The sequence below is a fragment of the Colletotrichum fructicola genome (genome assembly GCF_000319635.2).
Source record: "Colletotrichum fructicola Nara gc5 chromosome Unknown KSG_Nara_v1_contig02, whole genome shotgun sequence".
Taxonomy (NCBI): domain Eukaryota; kingdom Fungi; phylum Ascomycota; class Sordariomycetes; order Glomerellales; family Glomerellaceae; genus Colletotrichum; species Colletotrichum fructicola.
The window spans coordinates 589,833-607,650 of NW_027094052.1; the positions used below are offsets into that span (position 1 = coordinate 589,833).

General features: G+C 52.5%; 7 protein-coding genes across 7 annotated transcripts; 5 read left to right on the plus strand and 2 right to left on the minus strand.

Moving 5' to 3' along the window:
- Positions 1 to 560: 560 nt before the first annotated feature.
- CGGC5_v002849 (uncharacterized protein) lies at positions 561 to 2,901 on the plus strand (the record flags this gene model as incomplete). Its single annotated transcript, XM_032031741.1, has 3 exons — positions 561 to 871; positions 928 to 1,213; positions 1,264 to 2,901. 3 exons carry the CDS (start codon positions 561 to 563, stop codon positions 2,899 to 2,901), a joined length of 2,235 nt encoding a protein of 744 aa, XP_031888626.1.
- Positions 2,902 to 3,534: 633 nt separating this feature from the next.
- Positions 3,535 to 5,943, plus strand: CGGC5_v002850 (uncharacterized protein; the record flags this gene model as incomplete). The annotated part of the gene is made up of 4 exons (XM_066151043.1): positions 3,535 to 3,693; positions 3,763 to 3,833; positions 3,893 to 4,190; positions 4,249 to 5,943. 4 exons carry the CDS (start codon positions 3,535 to 3,537, stop codon positions 5,941 to 5,943), a joined length of 2,223 nt encoding a protein of 740 aa, XP_066009468.1.
- Positions 5,944 to 6,429: 486 nt separating this feature from the next.
- On the plus strand, positions 6,430 to 8,859 carry CGGC5_v002851 (uncharacterized protein; the record flags this gene model as incomplete). The annotated part of the gene is made up of 3 exons (XM_032031743.1): positions 6,430 to 6,740; positions 6,799 to 7,078; positions 7,135 to 8,859. The coding sequence occupies 3 exons, from the start codon at positions 6,430 to 6,432 to the stop codon at positions 8,857 to 8,859; spliced, it is 2,316 nt and encodes a 771-aa protein (XP_031888628.1).
- A 607-nt stretch (positions 8,860 to 9,466) lies between these two features.
- CGGC5_v002852 (uncharacterized protein) lies at positions 9,467 to 10,554 on the plus strand (the record flags this gene model as incomplete). Its single annotated transcript, XM_032031744.1, has 2 exons — positions 9,467 to 9,737; positions 9,785 to 10,554. The coding sequence occupies 2 exons, from the start codon at positions 9,467 to 9,469 to the stop codon at positions 10,552 to 10,554; spliced, it is 1,041 nt and encodes a 346-aa protein (XP_031888629.1).
- A 220-nt stretch (positions 10,555 to 10,774) lies between these two features.
- CGGC5_v002853 (uncharacterized protein) lies at positions 10,775 to 11,221 on the minus strand (the record flags this gene model as incomplete). The annotated part of the gene is made up of 1 exon (XM_032031746.1): positions 10,775 to 11,221. One exon carries the CDS (start codon positions 11,219 to 11,221, stop codon positions 10,775 to 10,777), a length of 447 nt encoding a protein of 148 aa, XP_031888834.1.
- Positions 11,222 to 12,707: 1,486 nt separating this feature from the next.
- Positions 12,708 to 14,513, minus strand: qutD-9 (Quinate permease; the record flags this gene model as incomplete). The annotated part of the gene is made up of 3 exons (XM_032031747.1): positions 12,708 to 13,093; positions 13,158 to 14,264; positions 14,387 to 14,513. 3 exons carry the CDS (start codon positions 14,511 to 14,513, stop codon positions 12,708 to 12,710), a joined length of 1,620 nt encoding a protein of 539 aa, XP_031888833.1.
- Positions 14,514 to 15,339: 826 nt separating this feature from the next.
- Positions 15,340 to 16,190, plus strand: ALMA1 (Dimethlysulfonioproprionate lyase; the record flags this gene model as incomplete). Its single annotated transcript, XM_032031748.1, has 2 exons — positions 15,340 to 15,626; positions 15,689 to 16,190. 2 exons carry the CDS (start codon positions 15,340 to 15,342, stop codon positions 16,188 to 16,190), a joined length of 789 nt encoding a protein of 262 aa, XP_031888832.1.
- Positions 16,191 to 17,818: the final 1,628 nt, after the last annotated feature.

Consider the following 17,818-nt stretch of genomic DNA (forward strand, 5'->3'; position numbering starts at 1 on the left):
AAGCTTTTCTTTTTGGGACCTCTATCCAGAGATCAATTCCAAATATGGTCAGCATTGAGCTACAATAATACTATGTTGAGCCCCATTGGTGAGACATTCGTAGTGGAGTTATTCAATTGGCGTTGTTTGAATCAGGTTGAACGATCGCCGTGTTCCGTTTGTACCTATTCATGTCGGCATCCTGCAGGTTTCCGAATAATGCATCTAAGGAATTCCATGTATGGATAGGTATCTACACCGCTCTAATTGGTACATCCGCAAGGGGTTTGCAAACGAAATAACGGGAATTCGAAATATTGAGTGAGATTCCAGGGGGCTTGCTCAGATAGGAGACGCGTCGAGTCGCTTGCCGCTTGAGGCAGCCGTGGTCGTGCTTGCCTCCCTCCAAACGCTCCTGCCTCAAGCTGAGTTGCTAGCGAAAAGTGCCATCCACTCACTTGGCCAAGGTGAAGATTTCTCTCCCACACAATCCGTCCCCTTCGTCTTCTCGTTTCCATCTCTCACCTCCCACGCCTCTCTTGATCTTCGCCACATGAGAGTTTGCACCGACTGTGCCCACAATGGCCCCCCTACTTCATCTGACAAGCTCATTGTCGAGTGCAGTCGAGGAGTACAAGATAGCGACCGACTATTTCCTCGAGTGGCTGTGGTGTCAGCATCGTATGGCCCATCCAGACCAAGCAACCGGGTATTCCTTCAAGTCATGCGCGGAGATTCTCAACGCCGTGAAGCTTGTTGCCAACGACAAAGTCGCTGTCCCCGCCTCGGTCATTGCCTCCCTGGATAGAGCAATCGATAAGCGGCGCATCGCACTCAAAATCTATCGGGAAATTGAGGCCGACGACGTCGAGCATGAAGTGTTTCTCCAGAAGTCAGCTCACCGCAAGAAGATTATCCCCATGTTGGCGTTTTCTGATCAAGTCGCAGGCTCGAAGTCGCTTTTGAAATCCTAACCCCTCTGAAAGCCGAGATGCCGGCATTTGACGATGCCAGCGTTCGAAATACGGCTCACTCGAAGTTGAACCGATACGCGTCACTTTCCAACACCGAGACAGACCCCGAACCAGACGTCCCGGTATCCAACATCTGCGAGAAGAAGGTGTCGGCGACGCTCGAAGAGCCCGCTCCCGTGGTCACAGCGATGAAGTCCCGTTGCCAGTTCCTCGTTGATGACTTCATCGGCAAAATTGCCGACGACATGGACTATGTCAAGGTTGGACTCGCTCCATTCGTATCTTCCGTCCATTCACTGACATTGATAAGATATACATTGGCATGAGATGGAAAATTGAAGAGTACTGGACTGAAGCGGCGGAGGGCAAGCTTCCCCTGCCGGTGGCAGCCTGGCTCACCAGCGAGGCCATGAGAAAGATCGAGATCACCATCCCCAAGGACTTGAAGCTGATCGACACGTTGAAGCTCGTTGTTGAAATGGGGCCTGTGCTTCAACGTGTCGACTCTATTCTGGGGACACAAAAGACCGACACGCCTTGGTGGAAGGATGCTGCCTCACTACTCGAGTACGAACAGGCGCTCAACACACTCGACCATTGGGCCGAGGCTGCTGACGAAGCCAAAACGCCGACTCCCAAACCTTCCATACCATGGGATACCCAAGAGATGTCTACCAATGTCCTTCCCAAGATCTTTCGAGACATTCACAGAGCTATGGGAAGACGACGGGCAATCAAAGCCGTCGAGGATATTACGTTCTTCATTCACCCTCGCAACGAATCGTGCGAGCCATTCTATGCAGCTGCCTCCCATCTCATCGAATACGATTGCAGTCTGGCGTCCAGTCCACTCTTGTTCGGAACGGATCTGTTTTTATCTTCAGCCAAGGCCTTCTTCTGGCCCAAGGGGGGCGACCTCAACAAGGAGAACTGCCGTCTCCGGCCCCTGCGATTGGCCATGGATATGAAGACCAGTGCCAAAAAGGTCGCCGGCATCTTCCAGGAATTACCTATTCGTCCGAATGCCACCATGCAATTCTACGAGGTGATGTCCTACTTCCTGAATGGCCTCGACACCTACATTCACGAGCGCATCTTCGATGACTTCCACTCAGCACCCTGGACGGCGGGGTGCCACATGGCAGAGATGCTCTATCAGGCTCAGCTCGTCGGTAACTGTCTTTTTCTGCATAAGACAATTATTGCCAGCACCCTTCATTTGTACAATGCCCTCCGACAGTCCCCAGTCAAGCTGCCCCGAATTCGCATCATGGACGAGCTCTGCGAGATGTTTCATGATACTGTCTTCCTCGGAACATTGCCCGAGAAGAACTTCCTGTCATGGTATCGGAAGTGCGTCTACGACGCGAAGATTGCCAAGATCAGCAAGTTGCCACACTATGGAGCGTCAGGCCTCAGAATCGACCCAGACCACAGGCCTCGCGCTATTCCGGTCAGTTCAGCCTTCGCTACTCAGCACGGGAATGATCATGCTCCCAGTCCCAACTTCACTGGTCCACTGTATGGCGTCAAAGTCCCTTCCAAAGGACCTCCTTCGACGGCATCGCTGACCGAGCTCGATGAGATATACTTTGGCATTCGGGATAACGACCACATTCAGCTCGCCAAAGAGGCTGTCCTGGAAGACTTTCAGGGTCCACGCGCCGTCATAGCGGTCGACTACTTTTCCCTCTTCAAGTTCTGTGCAGACATCATGGACGACTTCACCTACTTCGCCAGGTACGATATGAGCATTCGGAGTCCAGAGCTGGCTAATATGCCCCTTCAGAGTATGGTCGACGCTGCCATTGGCTGCATTGTCTCGATGAGCGGTAAGAAGGAGATGCATCGTGATATGCATCGAAGATCCGGAGCCGGGTTTGCATTTAACGCGTTCAGCAAGATCGACAAGGAATTGTCCCTGGACAGCATGAAATGGAAGTTGTGACGGAAGCGGCGGATTTCGAGATGGAATGATGTGGTGTCAACGCAGTGAGGTCAATGTGAGATATTTGGACGACATGGTCAGGTAGCATCGCAGGATGCTGCATCATAGCCTTCATGAAAATAGATGTAGGAAATTCGAAAGCCCGAGGGTAGCTTTGCTTTTTGATTCCGAATATAGGCCCCTGCACAGGTCAATGTAATTGCTAATCAGCACACAAATGCTTTAGATGGATGATAACTTTGAATCTCAAGCTTTCGGTCGAGGTGAGAATTTGTATGGATACATAGCTGGGCGTCCTTCTCCTTGAAGGCCACCTGCAGTCCTTGGTTGACTGTGAAGTTCTTCGAAGCAAAAGCGCCATTCCAAGTCTCTTTCGGGAAACCACGACTTCCTGCCTGCTTCCTTCTTTCCCAGTCTCTCCGCCCCTGCGCAACACTTCGCTCCAATTTTCACCTTCCTCAGAAGCTTCACCAACCTTTCCGAGACAATAAAATTTCAAATTTCCTTCACGCAGCTTCCAATCCACCGCCTCCACTCTCATCTTGCCGTACGCGTCTATGCTCAGCAAACGTGTTGTCCTGCTTGATCGCCTTGACCCTCAGATTTACGAGACACTCGCCTTCGACGGTCAGGATGCCATCTGACGACGATGGCGTTGTGGCTAAGGCTTACGGAGAATACAAGCTCGCTACGAGATACGTTCTGCACTGGCTCCAGTGCCAGCATCAGCTTCTGATTCCAAAGAACACCGCTCCATTGACTTCCACGAAGGCTTTCCTGGATGCGGCCAGGGTATTACAGAAGAAATAAATTGGTGTCCCCACCTCGATCATCTCCTCATTACGCGAGGCCATCACTAAGCGCCGACAAGTTGCCATCATCTACCGAGCACTCGGCGCAGGCCACTATGAACATGACATCTTTGTTAAAAGGTCTGCTGATTGCTCAATCTTCTTTGGCTTTTATTGTATGGTTTCTGACTTCACGGCAGACTTGAAGAACTTCTTTCGATTCTGATGCCCCTAGAAGCCGCTTCCGCGACTCCCTATTCCGAGCCTTTCCCGCAGCACGCCTTTGTGGCAAAGAATCCATTCTCCTTGCTTGAACTTTTGGTCGATGAATTAGACAATGAATCCCACCTTTCAACGGACCATGCTCCGCCAGAGACAAACCACGTCTTGCCGCAGCAAAGAGCACCTCACACCGCTCCCAAAGACGACAAGACGCCAGATATTTCGCTCCAAGACGACCAGCTGGAAGTGCTTGCCAAGATCATTCTATTCGTATATGTACGCAATTCCTCTACTCATTCTTCTCCATTCTTCCTACTAACGCACACATCCGCAGGAATATGATGCGTTGCAAGCTCAATTACGACAATATGCGACCGACGCCGCCAGAGGTATCCTACCTCTGCCTGTGTTCGCGACATTGACCAGCTTTGCCTTGAAATACCTCATGAAATGCGTCGCACCAATCATTGCGCGGGACAGTCACCAGTTCTCTGACCTCTGGGGAGAAGCCTACCGACTCTACGCCCTCTTCCCGAACTTCGCCGCCAGCCTCGCTGGCCGAGATGGAAATGTTTCGGGACCGGTCCGATTCGCCACCCTTGGTCAAATGATTCACAATTTTGACGTCTACCTAGCGACCAAAGCTGTGGAGCATGAGCATGGTATCTATCGTACCACTGATGCAGTGCAGCTTCTGCCGTATCGGACCCGTGACGCCAGGATCTCGGCCGGTGCGCCTCGAGAGGGCAAGAGGAAAGAACTCGAAGAAGACTCTGTCATTGTAATCATGTCGACCATTGACAACATCATTGCCGAACGATCTGCGATGCCCAAGCCAAGAGACACCAAGCCCGGCGCCTTGTATCGCCTCGACACGAGCACCCCACTTCATCTGGCCGTCGAGGAATTCCTTCGCGGCATGCGTGCCCAAGATGCACCTCTCCAATCTGGCGTGATTTTTGGAGTTGACATTCTTCTTTCGACGCATGAAGGATTCCTTTGGGCCGATGACAAGCTCAATGTACAAAGCTGTCACCACATGGCCACCCAGCTGTCAAAGGAAATGCAGACCAGCATCGTTCCCGTCATCGGCGCCGTCAAGCTTGTATGCGAGAAGGACTGCACCGGTGGCTTCGACCTCATTCTGCAAACTCTGCAACATTTGCATCAGGACCTGGGTTCTTACCAACGCCAAAACCATTCGGATATGTATCACGAGGCGCCTTGGACCGCTGGACACCACATGGCCGAGATGCTAGCACGCGCCCATTTGGCCGGCAACATCGTCACCTGCGGATGGAGCGTCGTTCCCTCGGTGCTGCACATGTACAATGCCCTTCGCAGGTCGGAGTTCAGCCTTCCAGAGATCCCGCTCATGGAGCAGATTTGCGAGGTCTTCCGAGAATCCATGTTTCTCGGCACCATTCCTGACCGCAACTTCCATTCTCAGTACTGCCAGGCAACCTTCGAGACCAAGATCTCTAACAGAAGTCTGCAAATCCAGAAAGGAGGCAAAGACAAATTTCGGACCAAGTTTCTACATTCGGCGACCTTAGATTTTCACATTCACAAGCATTCCATGTCCCCGCGCGTGCTCTGCAAGATCTTCGACCTGCCATTCAGCGCCAATCCAAGCTACGCGCTGAAGGAGAAGATGCGGTCTGCAAAGGAAGAAAACATCCGGAGCATCATTGAGAAGGCTAAGGACGCGCTTGTCCCAGAATTTGACGGCCCTGTCCATTTTGCACGGATCAACCAGTTTGCCATCTTCACGCTCTGCGCTGGGGTTCTCGACAATCTGAGTGGATTCAATCGCCCAAAGACGAACCGCCGAGTGAAAAATGCGCTTGACTTATTGCACAGAGGGGTGCAATTAGTTGAACTGGTGCTCGAAACCATTGTTAAGGTCCCCGGCAAGCTCAAACGAGGCCATAGCTTGCGTGATATCGAGCTTCTGCAAGCCGCCGCCGAGGCTTTCAGTTCCATCGACAAGACTTCAAGTCTGAACCAATATCTTTGGAAGGTCTGATTGAGGAGGACTATGTTGATTGGGGGCCCTCGGATGAGTCGTTCTGCAAGTGGTTGATTGAGGATATGCCTAAACCAAGAAGGATTGAAGAAATACTGCTGGACTACTCACTTTTGTCACAATAACTTACTAAAGATTTCAAAATCTATGGTGACCCATCTCTGCCAATTTCTCCCTAAGGTATTCTCTGGCAGTGGTGCAACCTTGCTACATCCCGGTCGAGATCTTGGATTTCACCAGAGGAAGGCACCACCGAGGACGTCCTTCCGCTTTGCTCCCGACGAAATTTTCACCTGAACTTGCACACCCCATTCTCCAGCGCCAAAAAGTCTTCACCCTCCCCCACACAAGTTGATTTTTGTTGCGGCAACTTTCAACTTCCTTCACCTACAACTCCCCATCTGACTTGCGATTCATCACTTTCGCATCACTCGGATGTGGTCCTTCCTTGTCCCTTTTCCCCATCACCGCTAACCAGCATTCGAGATGTCTTCCAACGAGGATGACTACTTCGCGGAGACCTACCGATCGTACAAAATCTCCACCGACTACTTCTTGAACTGGCTTTGGTCCCAGCATGAAGGCCTCGTTCCGAAGCCGGCCAGTGTCCCAAGAACCACGAAGGGCATGCTGACGGTTGCGAAAGCTCTGTCGCAGACGTTGAAGAAGAACAAGCACAGCGTCCCAGCCTCCGTCATCAGCTCACTCCGCAACGCCATCTCGAAGCGTCGGGAAGCTCTTGCCATTTACGAGGAACTGGGTGCCGATGATATCAATCACGGAGTGTTCATCCAAAGGTCAGATTTTCTCATTCCAAATCCAATTCCAACTCTTTATGCTGACTGTAGGCAATAGGCTTGAGCAGACCTTGTCAATCCTGACTCCTTTCATGGCCACATCCCTTGCTCCAGCTGCTGTGGCTATCAACACCGACAAGGACTACACTACCAACGCGTTTGCTTCACTCGCCACTCTCGCCGACGAACTTGATAGTGATAGCCTCGACCCTACCTCGACCATCTCCGAGCCCGCCCCTCTGCTGGCCCAAGGTCCTTATGCTGTCGTGGCACCGTTTGAGTTTATGCTCGAGGACGATGAACTCAGTGAGCGCGTGGAAATAATGGCCATAGTTCAAGTAAGCCATCATCCCCCTGCCCTTTTGGTCTACACTTAGCTGACCACCTTTGCTAGCATCTGGAAGATGTCAAGTCTCAGGTGAAACAATATTGGACTGACGCTGCCAAGGGAATACTTCCGGTTCCATTTGCCTCTTGGCTGACCAGCTTGATCTTTCGGCAGCTTCAAAAACAGTTCGATGGTAAATACCTTGCCTCAAGCCGCTGCTTCGAAAGCCACTGCAGACGGGCACACAAATTCTTCACGGACCACCCCAAGCTCGCAGCCGGTTTTGGGATCTCTGACATGTCCGGTGCAATCCATTTCTGCGACATTTCGAACGCCCTCAACAATCATCACAGCATGTCGAAGTTCTGTGGAGATCTTGCGAACAAGCTGAAGGTGAAGCTGTATACGCACCATGAACTCATGCCACATGACCCGTCTCTTCTCCTTCCGCTGAGAGGTCCATCAACCGAGATGCCGAAGCCTGATCGTGATGCTGAACCGCCCCAGATATGGGCTGTCGTTGAGATATTCAAGAACATCAAGAGAGACGTCATTCAAGGACGCGCAATCTCCGGTTTAGAGAGTTATGATCAGGTTCTTGACTGTCCCTCTGAGCGCATTCTTCCCCTGGCTCTGGAAAATATCTCCGAACTCCAAAATCCCGCATCTCTGGAGCTAGCTCTCGGCATGGACATATTTCTTTCTAGCTACGAGGCATTCTTGTGGGCAGACGGCAAGCAAAACAGGCAGAACTGCCGTTTACAAGCACTTTTATTGGCAAAGGACATGCAGAAGAGCATCCTTTCGTCCATCGGCAGTTTGAAGAAGCTAGCTTGTGACATGAGCTTCTACAGCATGCCTATTGTATTCCAGAAGGAGCTTTATGACCTGCTGGATGCATACCTCTGCGAGAAAGCATTTGACCTCTATCACCAGGCCCCTTGGACTGCAGGAGGTCACATGCTGGAGATGCTTTACAAAGCCGGAAGCGTGGGCGAGGCACTCTGTTTCGGCACGCAGTTTGTCCCATGCACTCTCCATCTTTACAACGCTCTCACACGGTCTGCCTTTGGCATGAAAAAGATTCAACTGATGGAAGACCTTTGTGATCTTACCGTCGACACGGTCTTTCTCGGCAGCAGACCCACACAGAACTACGTTTCTCACTACCGACGAGCTGTGTGGGGCACTAAGAGGAACAACAAAGGGGTTCCAGGTGACGCCCACAATGCTGGATCCCAGTTTCATCGCGAGCTGATCCAAAAGGTCAGAGTTGGACAACTCAAGACGGTCTTCCGTCACCAGATTGCCAACGACTACATCATCCACCCCGAATACTTGGCGATGGTCTTCGGTGAACGTCCTGATCTCGCACGTACCGAACCAGTGCGATCTAGGATCAGAGGCATGGCAGACAAATCGGATGTATTTGACATGATGGAAAAGTCCAAAGAGCTCGTGCTACCAGAGTTTCGAGGCCGTCTTCCGACTGCTAGGCTCGACATGTTCAAAGTCTTCACTACTTGCGTTGCAGTACTGGAGAAATTCAGCATCATTGTTCAGGGACAGCATAAAGCCGGCGGCGTTGAGTTCCATGTCATCGCTGACAACCACATTATCAAGGGATCTGCCATGGTTGATATCGTGCTTGGGTTCATCGTACAGTTCTCCGGAGACAAGCAGAAAGAGGAAATGCTTCAGGATCTCTCGCTTCCCACGGCTGCAGCATGGGCGTTCTTTATAGAGGTGGATCATGGCGCCAAGCTGGAGCACTATTTGTGGAACATCTGATTTTCTTTGGGGAACCTTTCGGGCAAAAGGAGCACGGAGTTTCCGTGGCATTTTCATTGTGTGTGCCTCAACTTTGGACCGCCTCAGCCAGCACCTGGGTGCCAAGTTTTCGGAATTTCAACAACAGGGATACATTTCTAGCATTGGTCTTGGTCATCATGGAGTACAGAAGGCTATCACGGTCCATTTATGACTCTGCATTTGGGGAAGTCAATGGTGTATTGGTTTTGATACCGCCTTTGTTGCTTGCTGGGGGAAGACATATCAAGCAAGCTCTTGACCAGGAGAAATGCACAAGCACACTAGCGGAGCAGAAACACAGGCTGTTCTCAACAACTAGCATTTGGTAATGACAGTCATGATCTTGCAGATCAAACGACATAGCTACTTTAATGGATAGAAAGTCTCTGGGCATTAGACCTTTTGTTATGGTAGTCTGCGCGCTCACATGTTCTTACCTTGATAGCTGGAGTTACCCCTACGGTCGATGAATCTCCGATCTCCACACTATGATCTTGAAAACCTCCCTTCGAATTGTTGCAAAAGCTCCACGTTCTCTCAATAATTATCCGCCAATGTCTTTTTTCACGGTGAATAGGAACAAAAAATGCATGCCGGCTGCAGCTCTCTCCCCGCCGACGACTCCTCGGAGCGCGGTGCCCTGATTCATGGCATATATGAATCCATCAAGTCGATTAATCGCTTCGAAGATCGGACTGCCGCCCTAGTGCAAGCACAGTGCTGGAGTGTGCTCTGGACTATTGACCGACGCAGGCTGAAGAAGATTGCAGAGGACCTGCGGCATCCAGAGGCGTTTCTGAATGTGCTCCTGCACCTCCCTGAGAACGTCTGCCGAGCGGCAAGGCTTGCTCTCATTTGTATCTCTTTCCCGGTTCTCAGTCGGTGATTTGCTAACAGCGCGCAGTCATTGACCAAATTCCAACACAACCTTCAGACAGCAGGCAAGCCATCAGCGCCTTCGATCAGGTTCGCATCCGCGACGGCTCCGCGTGTGTGGTGACCAAGACGCCCGCCGCCTCGCCCTGCTACATTGTCCCGCCCAATGCCTTGAGTTCCAATCCAATGCTCCCTAGAGCCTTAGAAAAGCTCTACCATGTATGGGATTGGAAGAGGATGTACCGTACCAGAGACAAATTTCAGAACACTCTCATTAGACCAAGTAACATACTTTGTCTTAGCAAAGAGCTCACTTCGTTGTGGGACCAAGGTCTCTTTGCTCTAGAGCCACTGGACGACAACATTGACTTCGTCGTATATGAGATGACCGAGGACGGTGGGGAGACATTGCCTAGTACCGTGTACGGGGCCAGATACCGCTTCCACTGGCTCCCACGCACCAGTCTTTCGGGACCAGAGAGCAAAGTTAACTTTGCGGTACATCCCGACGAGATTCTGGCCAAGCCCCCTACAAACGACACAGCCCCCCGTCGCGTTCTAAGTCAGGTTTTCAAGAAGATCCTGTCATTTACAGGCAGTCATCAGCCCGCGGACATCAAAAATGGGCGCATCGTCGACATCTTCGCTGACAACAGAGCTCTTTTACCCGACAGAGATCTCATGCGGATTCGATTCGACGTGCTTAGGGTGCACGCTCTGAATGGCGGTCGAGGACCAGAGGTATACAGTAACTTGGTTGATCCTGACGCCAAAGAAGCGGATAAGCTCCTGTCATGAGGGAGACAAGCTGGAATGTCGAAATGGAGGGAGCTGGGGAGCGTACGACGATGCAGATGTTAATGTCACACAGTAAGCATTGAGAATCCAGCCTACTATCTTTCAGCATAGCGCCCCTGGGGTCTCACGAGTCGAATTTTGCACATCACTTCGTATCGAATGGCATAATGTGATAACAAGCAGTCAAGTTTCTATGCTGTCATCATCACCGAGAAGTAACTTAACCACGGCGTACGTATTGTTCTACAGGGGCCCCCTCGTCAAAGCTATCCCGATAAAACTCGTCGACCTGCGTGATCAGCCCGTCTTCAACACTCAAATGCACCATTGCAACGAATGACCAATTCTTGCCCGAAGCGACCTTTCTTGGCAGCGACTCCATAAAGGTCCCGGTGTTGATGGTTCTGAAACTGCAGCTCGTTTTCTTCCCGTCGACATGGGCGTTGTCTATAGCCCACCAGACCGGAGTCGACGGGTCGACAATGACCTTGAAGTTTGGGTTGGCGTCGCGCCAGACCCTGTGATGATCCTCCAGCTTGGTCGTGATGAGCTGGTGCGCGTGGTCGGTGTACACGGCTTGTGGGGCAAACAACTTTGCGAAGGCGGCTGAATCGTTGGCGGACCAGGCCGCAGCCCATTTTTCGGGGATACTCTCGATGCTGGTCATGCTCGCTGACTCGTTCTTAGGAAGTGTAGGGGAATAGAAGGCTGGGGATAGTGCGCCCTAAGATGCAAGTGCCGAGTGAATTACACGAAACTACTCAATGCAATGAACGAGATTCTCTTGAAACAAGCCGGCCATTTATGGGAAGTTTGCAGTGCTTCATAAGCGGCGTTAGGGTAGGTCTCTGGGGAATTGCGTAGTCCGGAGGTTGAGGCTCGATGGTTTCCTCCCCATTTGGGATTACAGCCCCCGAGTTCATCCAAAGTACTCTCTCTAGGTCGAACCTTCGATAGCTCACAGCAATCTTTCCCTACAGCACAGCCCAGTCCAACTTCAACAGCCCCGGTCCGTTTTTTGTAATTACTGTACTTTTGTTTCGGCAGATAATCAGCTTTCGCTGTACAGTTGTTTCGTCTCATGTTTTAGCCGCCGGACGCGGTCCCAGAAGCTCGGTAGTGAGCTTAGGAAGTGAAAGATGCGACTCGCATTTGTGGTAATAGAGTTTTTAAGACCCTCTACGAACGGGCGCACTTTTAGTATCCTACGGGGAAATACGTGATGGGGTTGCCGTACGCGAGTGCGACTACCTAAACTACGTTTTAAGAAAGAGTTTAGGCAAACTAGCGAAAGCTCGGATAAACCATGATCGTGATTAGGCGCGATTTCTTGCTAACTGTTACAAAAAGAGCAAAGAATTGCTGATGCTGAGATTGTTTCAAGTCCAGCAGTATGATGGCTCTGCTTTCGCATCACGAATCGTGGCCACATAGCTATGTATAAAGCACTCACAGAGCCACAAACGTGAGCTTGCAATTTCTACGTTTGACAAAGTCTGTACATACGTTACGGTCAAAATTCGAACACTTGAACAAGGTCAGATCTTGCAGGAACCACTCGATTCGAACACCACAATGAAGTTGCCCTCCATCCTTCTGCTCGGCCTCGTTTTCTTCAGTGCTGCTGAAGCAACTGGATCTAGGTTTGCCCTTAACCTGGGCCTAAGCTTGGTAAGTATCATGATCCCGACCAAAGTTACACACGCTTAAGGCAGTAAACCCAGGCACCGGCTGTGGTTCTGGGTGCTCCAGTGATGTCCAAGGAAGGCGTGACTCGCAAGACGGGCAAAGAACTTCTAACCCGCGAGGCTCGAGGTCCACCAGGATGCGGACGCGAACCCGATAGTTGTGTAACCGATACGACAAGACCAAAGAAGAGCCCCAGAGAGCTTGAGGATGAGTAGATTACGGCTGTATACCAGCCAGTGGTTGTCTCTGGATAGACTTCCTCACTCGAAAGTATAGACGGATGTCTCTTCGCAAAGAAGCTGACAAAACACCGATTTGTATCCCGTCATCATATGAAAGATGAGATTCATTCATGATGATAACTTGGCCATTTGCTTCTATTGATTATGAATATCACGGTCTCGGGCTGCTTTCGTCTTTCTGCCAGTACTGTGCAACTCCCTAACGACGACACCCCCGCCAGATCACTTCTTCCCAGATGCCAACATATCAACGCCTTCGCTCTCGCTTCGCGACTCAACAGACTCGAGTACTTCCACATCTCGGCCCATCGCCTTGGTCCTCTTGTATTGATTGAACCATGGGCCCTGGAAGAGCTCGTCAATCTTCTCGAGGTCCACGCCCGCAGTCTCCGGCACGGTGAAGAACACGTAGAGGAGCGCCAAGAAACACCAGCCGGCGAAGAAGAGGAAAGCGCCCCACTGGTCGGTGCTCTCGAGCAGAGAAGGAACCCCCTTGTTAACTCCGAAGAAGAAGAGCCAATGGAAGCATTGCGTTAGGGATGCCCCGAAGGACCGGAGCTGGTTCGGCCACAGCTCGCTGACGAAGATGTACGGCAGAATCAGGAGGCCTAAAAATGAGCAATCTGGGTTAGCGCGACCCTTTCTCTCGATATTTAAGAGTTCGTGACTTACCAACAGCGTAGCCGAAGCCGTGTAAGAAAATAGCCGCAAGTGCACCTTGACCAGCACCTTGAGAAACTGGCCCCTCGTGACTGAACTTGATGTAAACACCAATGTAAATATGCGAGACCATCTGCACGATGATCCCGATGAAGAGACTATTCCTCCGCCCTAAAGCATCCACAAAGAAGAAACTGGCGATCAACGTATAAAAGAACTTGGCCATCGAGTACAGCGCCGCATACAGCAAACTGTGCGTCGTGCCCCCCTTGACCCCAATCAGACTCAGCACCGGCACCAAGTAGGTAGTGATACTATTCGCACCCGACAACTGCGCGAGGGCATACGACAGAAACGCCTGCTGCGTCCGCCGCAAATTCGCCGGTACCAAAAACGTCTCGCGGCACACCGCCCTCAGCCCAGCCAGCGAATACGTGCTCGCCTCCCCAAACGCAACCCTTTCCTTCGCGACGCTCTCCGTGATCTCGCGCAGCTCCGACTGAATGCGTGGGTGCTCGAGCGGCAGCCCGCGCAGCGTGATCAGCGTCTGCGTCGCCTCTTCGTCGCGCCCGACAAGGAACAGCCAGCGCGGGCTGTCCATGACGAAGAAGCTGGCCGCGACAACGAGGGCCATGGCGACGCAGGGGATGAAGAAGGGGACCTGCCACTGAACGTTGCTGGGCGCCATGCCGAAGCAGCCGAGGACGACGAATGCGGCAACGGTCAGCGAGAGCAGCATGATGACGGAGAACCAGGAGGTGATGAGGCCGCGGGTTTCAGCGGGCGCGATTTCGGTGAGAGTAACGGGGCCGATCACAGTGAGGGGCCCGATGCCGAAGCCGGCGATGATGCGGCCGGCGTACATGGCGGCGAGGTTACCCGAGGAAGCGACGGCGATGAGCTGACCGATGATCCATGTTACGGAGTAGATGCGGAGAGCCCAAAGGCGACCCCAGCGGTCATTGATGAAGTAGGTGAGGGCCGCGCCGACACCGGCGCCGATGTAGACCAGGGAGACGAAGTTGGAGACTTGGCTTGGGTTCGTGGCGGAGGTGATGCCAAATGCATGCTGGAAGCCGGGGAGGGAGGGGATCGTGGCGGAGGAGCCTTGATCCCAGCCTGGATACTGTGTTAATAACCTGGTCTTGCAGCTGCATGTTCCTGCTCGCGTGAACAGCCTCTTGAGGGATACAACTGGACTTTTCCACATGGGGTGTGGCAAGAAAATTCCGACAACTCACATAGAGGGATGCCCGCGAAGGCAAACACCAACGAAGTGCAAATCAGCTGCCTGTTCGCGATGAGAGACTTCGGCGACGTCTTAATATTCCGGATGTACTTGGCGAGCGCCGAGTCTTTCAGACCCATTATGGCTACGCGGTGCTGTGGCAGTAAATTCAATTGCGAGTTTAGACTGTGAGCTTCAAGGAGAAGCCAGAATCGCACAGACAAAGCTGTCCAGAACCATCAAAGTGTTCATCCCATGAACCGTCAACGCCGGTGGGCGGCGCTCTTAACACAACGTCCAGAACCCTGCCATATTGCGTGAGGTCAAGATAAGACTCGGATAAACCCGACGACCTTCAAAAATTGTGCACGTGAGGGGAACTAAACAGCCATGTTCCCCGGGACAAACCGAGCCTGGTAGAATGGCATACAACCCCGCATCCTGAGTCTTGCTTGTTGAGAATCCCTCTTTGCCATTGTACCACACAGGAGCGTGATTGGCCCAGCTCCAGATAGTGAAGACGGGCTATCTTATCCAACCCATGGCGGGAGGAGGGTAGGTGACGGATATAAGAATCCGAATTGTCCACCGGGAGAGGTGGTCGAGATAAGGTGCCGTCCGGATTGTGGGGTCTTATCTACGGCCGACCTGGCCGATCCCAACATCAACTTCCTCCAAACTGCAACCCAACACAGGGGGTAAGCATGGCGATTTCCGGGGTTTGGCAGTACCATGATAAAAGCGTCGAAGCTGATTTGGCGGTTGCTCGGATTCCTCCGGTTGAGTGGTCGCTGGTTCGTAGGAGCCACAGCACCATGATGCTGTATAAAACCAGCCTTCTTGATAAAGACGCCCGATAAAGGTAAAATGGTCTTATCGTCAAGCCAACAAGACATCCAACGACCGGGATTGTACACGCGATTTATCATCCTATGCCAAACTACCCCTCAGAGTATCGAGAAGATAATGACGGACTATCGCCCTGAAGACCAGGCCTCCCTGCCGCCTATCGGCTTCATCGCCGTTCAGTGCTTCTTCTACCGGCCAGCAGGCGACGCCTTCAACGAGAACACATGGGCGTTCCCCGTGATTCGCGAGTTGGCGGAGGGATCGAGGGAAGATCAGCTCGTGACGAAGGTGGCATACGACGATGCCTTCATCGACAACTTTGTCGCCGCGGGGAAGAAGCTGGCAGAGCGCGGGGCCGTGGGCATTCTTACCAGCTGCGGCTTCTTAGCCATGGCCCAGCCATTGTGCGTTGGCATTCCATCTCCTGCCTGAACGAATGGGCAATGAAGACTCACAAATATCGTAGACTGGCTGAGAGGCTACCGATCCCAGTAGCCACCTCCTCCTTAATTCAGATCCCCAGCATTCTCGCCTGGCTGCCGCCATCCAAGAAGATCGGCATCATCACCTACAACGCTCGCGAGTTGGTGTCCCTGCACTTTGAGCGTCTCGGCATATCAAAAGAGCACGCCACGCGGTGCCACATCGCCGGCGCCCCGGACGGCGGCTCTCTGCGGTTGCTCGTCACCGGCAAGGGCCCGTACAGTTTCGACGACATCGAGAAGGAGATGGTTGCAGCCGCGAAGGAGCTGATGGACGAACACCCTGATATCGGAGCGTTTGTCCTTGAGTGCACGCAGATGCCGCCGTTCGGAGAGTCCGTGCAGAGGGTGACCGGGCTGCCGACGTACGATGTTTACACCATGGGAACGTGGTTTTACTCTGGGCTTGTCAGGCGGAGGCCACGTGGTTGGGGAGATTTTGAGAGTCAAAGGACGGGACCGTTGGTTGAGAGGAATATTATGTAGCTTGTTATCATAGGCTGCAAATACTTAGGATATGGAAATCATCCGTGCGAATTTACTTCTTGACAGAACCAGGCCTCGATCGAACTGATACGGCTGACTGAACGGAGTGCGGCCAATCAGACTTCATCGCCACCAACTTTGCAAACCACAGCTCAAAACCGAGCTAATCAGAGCCGACCGCCGCCCTCCCTGCGGTGCGCCGAGCCGGGGTGGCGCCTATAGAACCGAGCAGAATGCGACGCTGGTCGGCAGTGGGTCCCGAGGCCGGGCGCTCGATGGGAGATCCCGGAACGGCTAAATTCTCCACGGCGCCGGGCCAAACACGCTAAGCGCGGGCGGCGGCAGTGAACCCAGAGCGTTAACAGTACAACCGGCGACCCGTCGACACGCCATTGGAGCGCAAAAACATGAGGCAAAGACAGTGGCCGTGCAGAGCGGCTGTTTGATGTTTTCAAAGTCAGATTTATGGGTGCCTGGTGCGGTGGTTCCTGGTGTGTCCGGCCCCACGGGGGATGAACCGTGGCCAAGTGCCGAGAAGAACGCATTGCCGTCTCTAGAGTTGGATGCAAAAGCTTCCTCCGCACCGCGCGGCGTCGTGGCAGTTAGGTTCTTCCACACTTGAGGTGAACCTTGGAGCGAGACCGGTCGTTGCCTGTCGTTTGTCTGGGGGTCCATAACATCGGGAACAAGCGCGATACAGTGCATTCAGGCAAAAGAAGATCGCAACCATTGAACCCCTTTCCTCTAGGATTGGCACAGAATTAAGCATTTTTTATGGTTCCGATCTTTTCTGCCTGAATGTTGCAGCTTGTCGTGAGTTTCTGACCGAGATGCAGACAGCTGCCAACCGACATATCGCTACACACCCTCTCACCCCAAGGACGACAGTCTGTGCCTGCAGGATGCGACGACGAGCCGTAGTCAGCGCCAGGAGCAATATGAAGGGATTCGGACAGATGCCGATCCTGCGCAGGAACGTATCACCGTTATGCTTGCAATTATACGCCACATCCTCGCCAACCGGAATCAATCGGAGCAAGCCAAGCAAATGGCAGTCAAACAGCAGAAAAGCAGCAAGAATGACGCCAGGTTTCGCGCTCCAGTTGCATTCTGTTGGCGTGGTGTCCTTCGCAGTGTTCCATACGAACCCCGGCAGCTGTTCCTGGGGAGCCACAAGCGGACATCACAGGTGCGGGTCGCGGAGGGCGCCATGCCTCTCTGGGCATGGGATGACGCCGATCGTGCCTTTGAGCCCCAATCTTCCCGAGGCACCCACGGCATCTGGTCCACCACACGATTCCTGCCCGGTGAGGCACACCAAAAGGGGTGAAGGGTTACTGTACAAAGTGACTTCTCCAACATTCTGAAGACGTCCAAGCAAGTGATAATTGTTAGTAAGTGGCACTAATACAAACTAACAGCCATGAAATGCCCAGCGAAACACCATCAGAAACCTGAAGAGATGACTGGTTCGGATAAAGCGTGTCAGACAGAATCTCGGGCGCAAAGACCGCCATTTGGCCTCTTCTTATCGACAGTGTCCGAAGTTCTGTTTCTCGTGTTCCCCAATTTTCCCCAAGTCCATCCACTGTTCCCCCAAGCATTTCCCCTCTCCATCACCCCGGCCT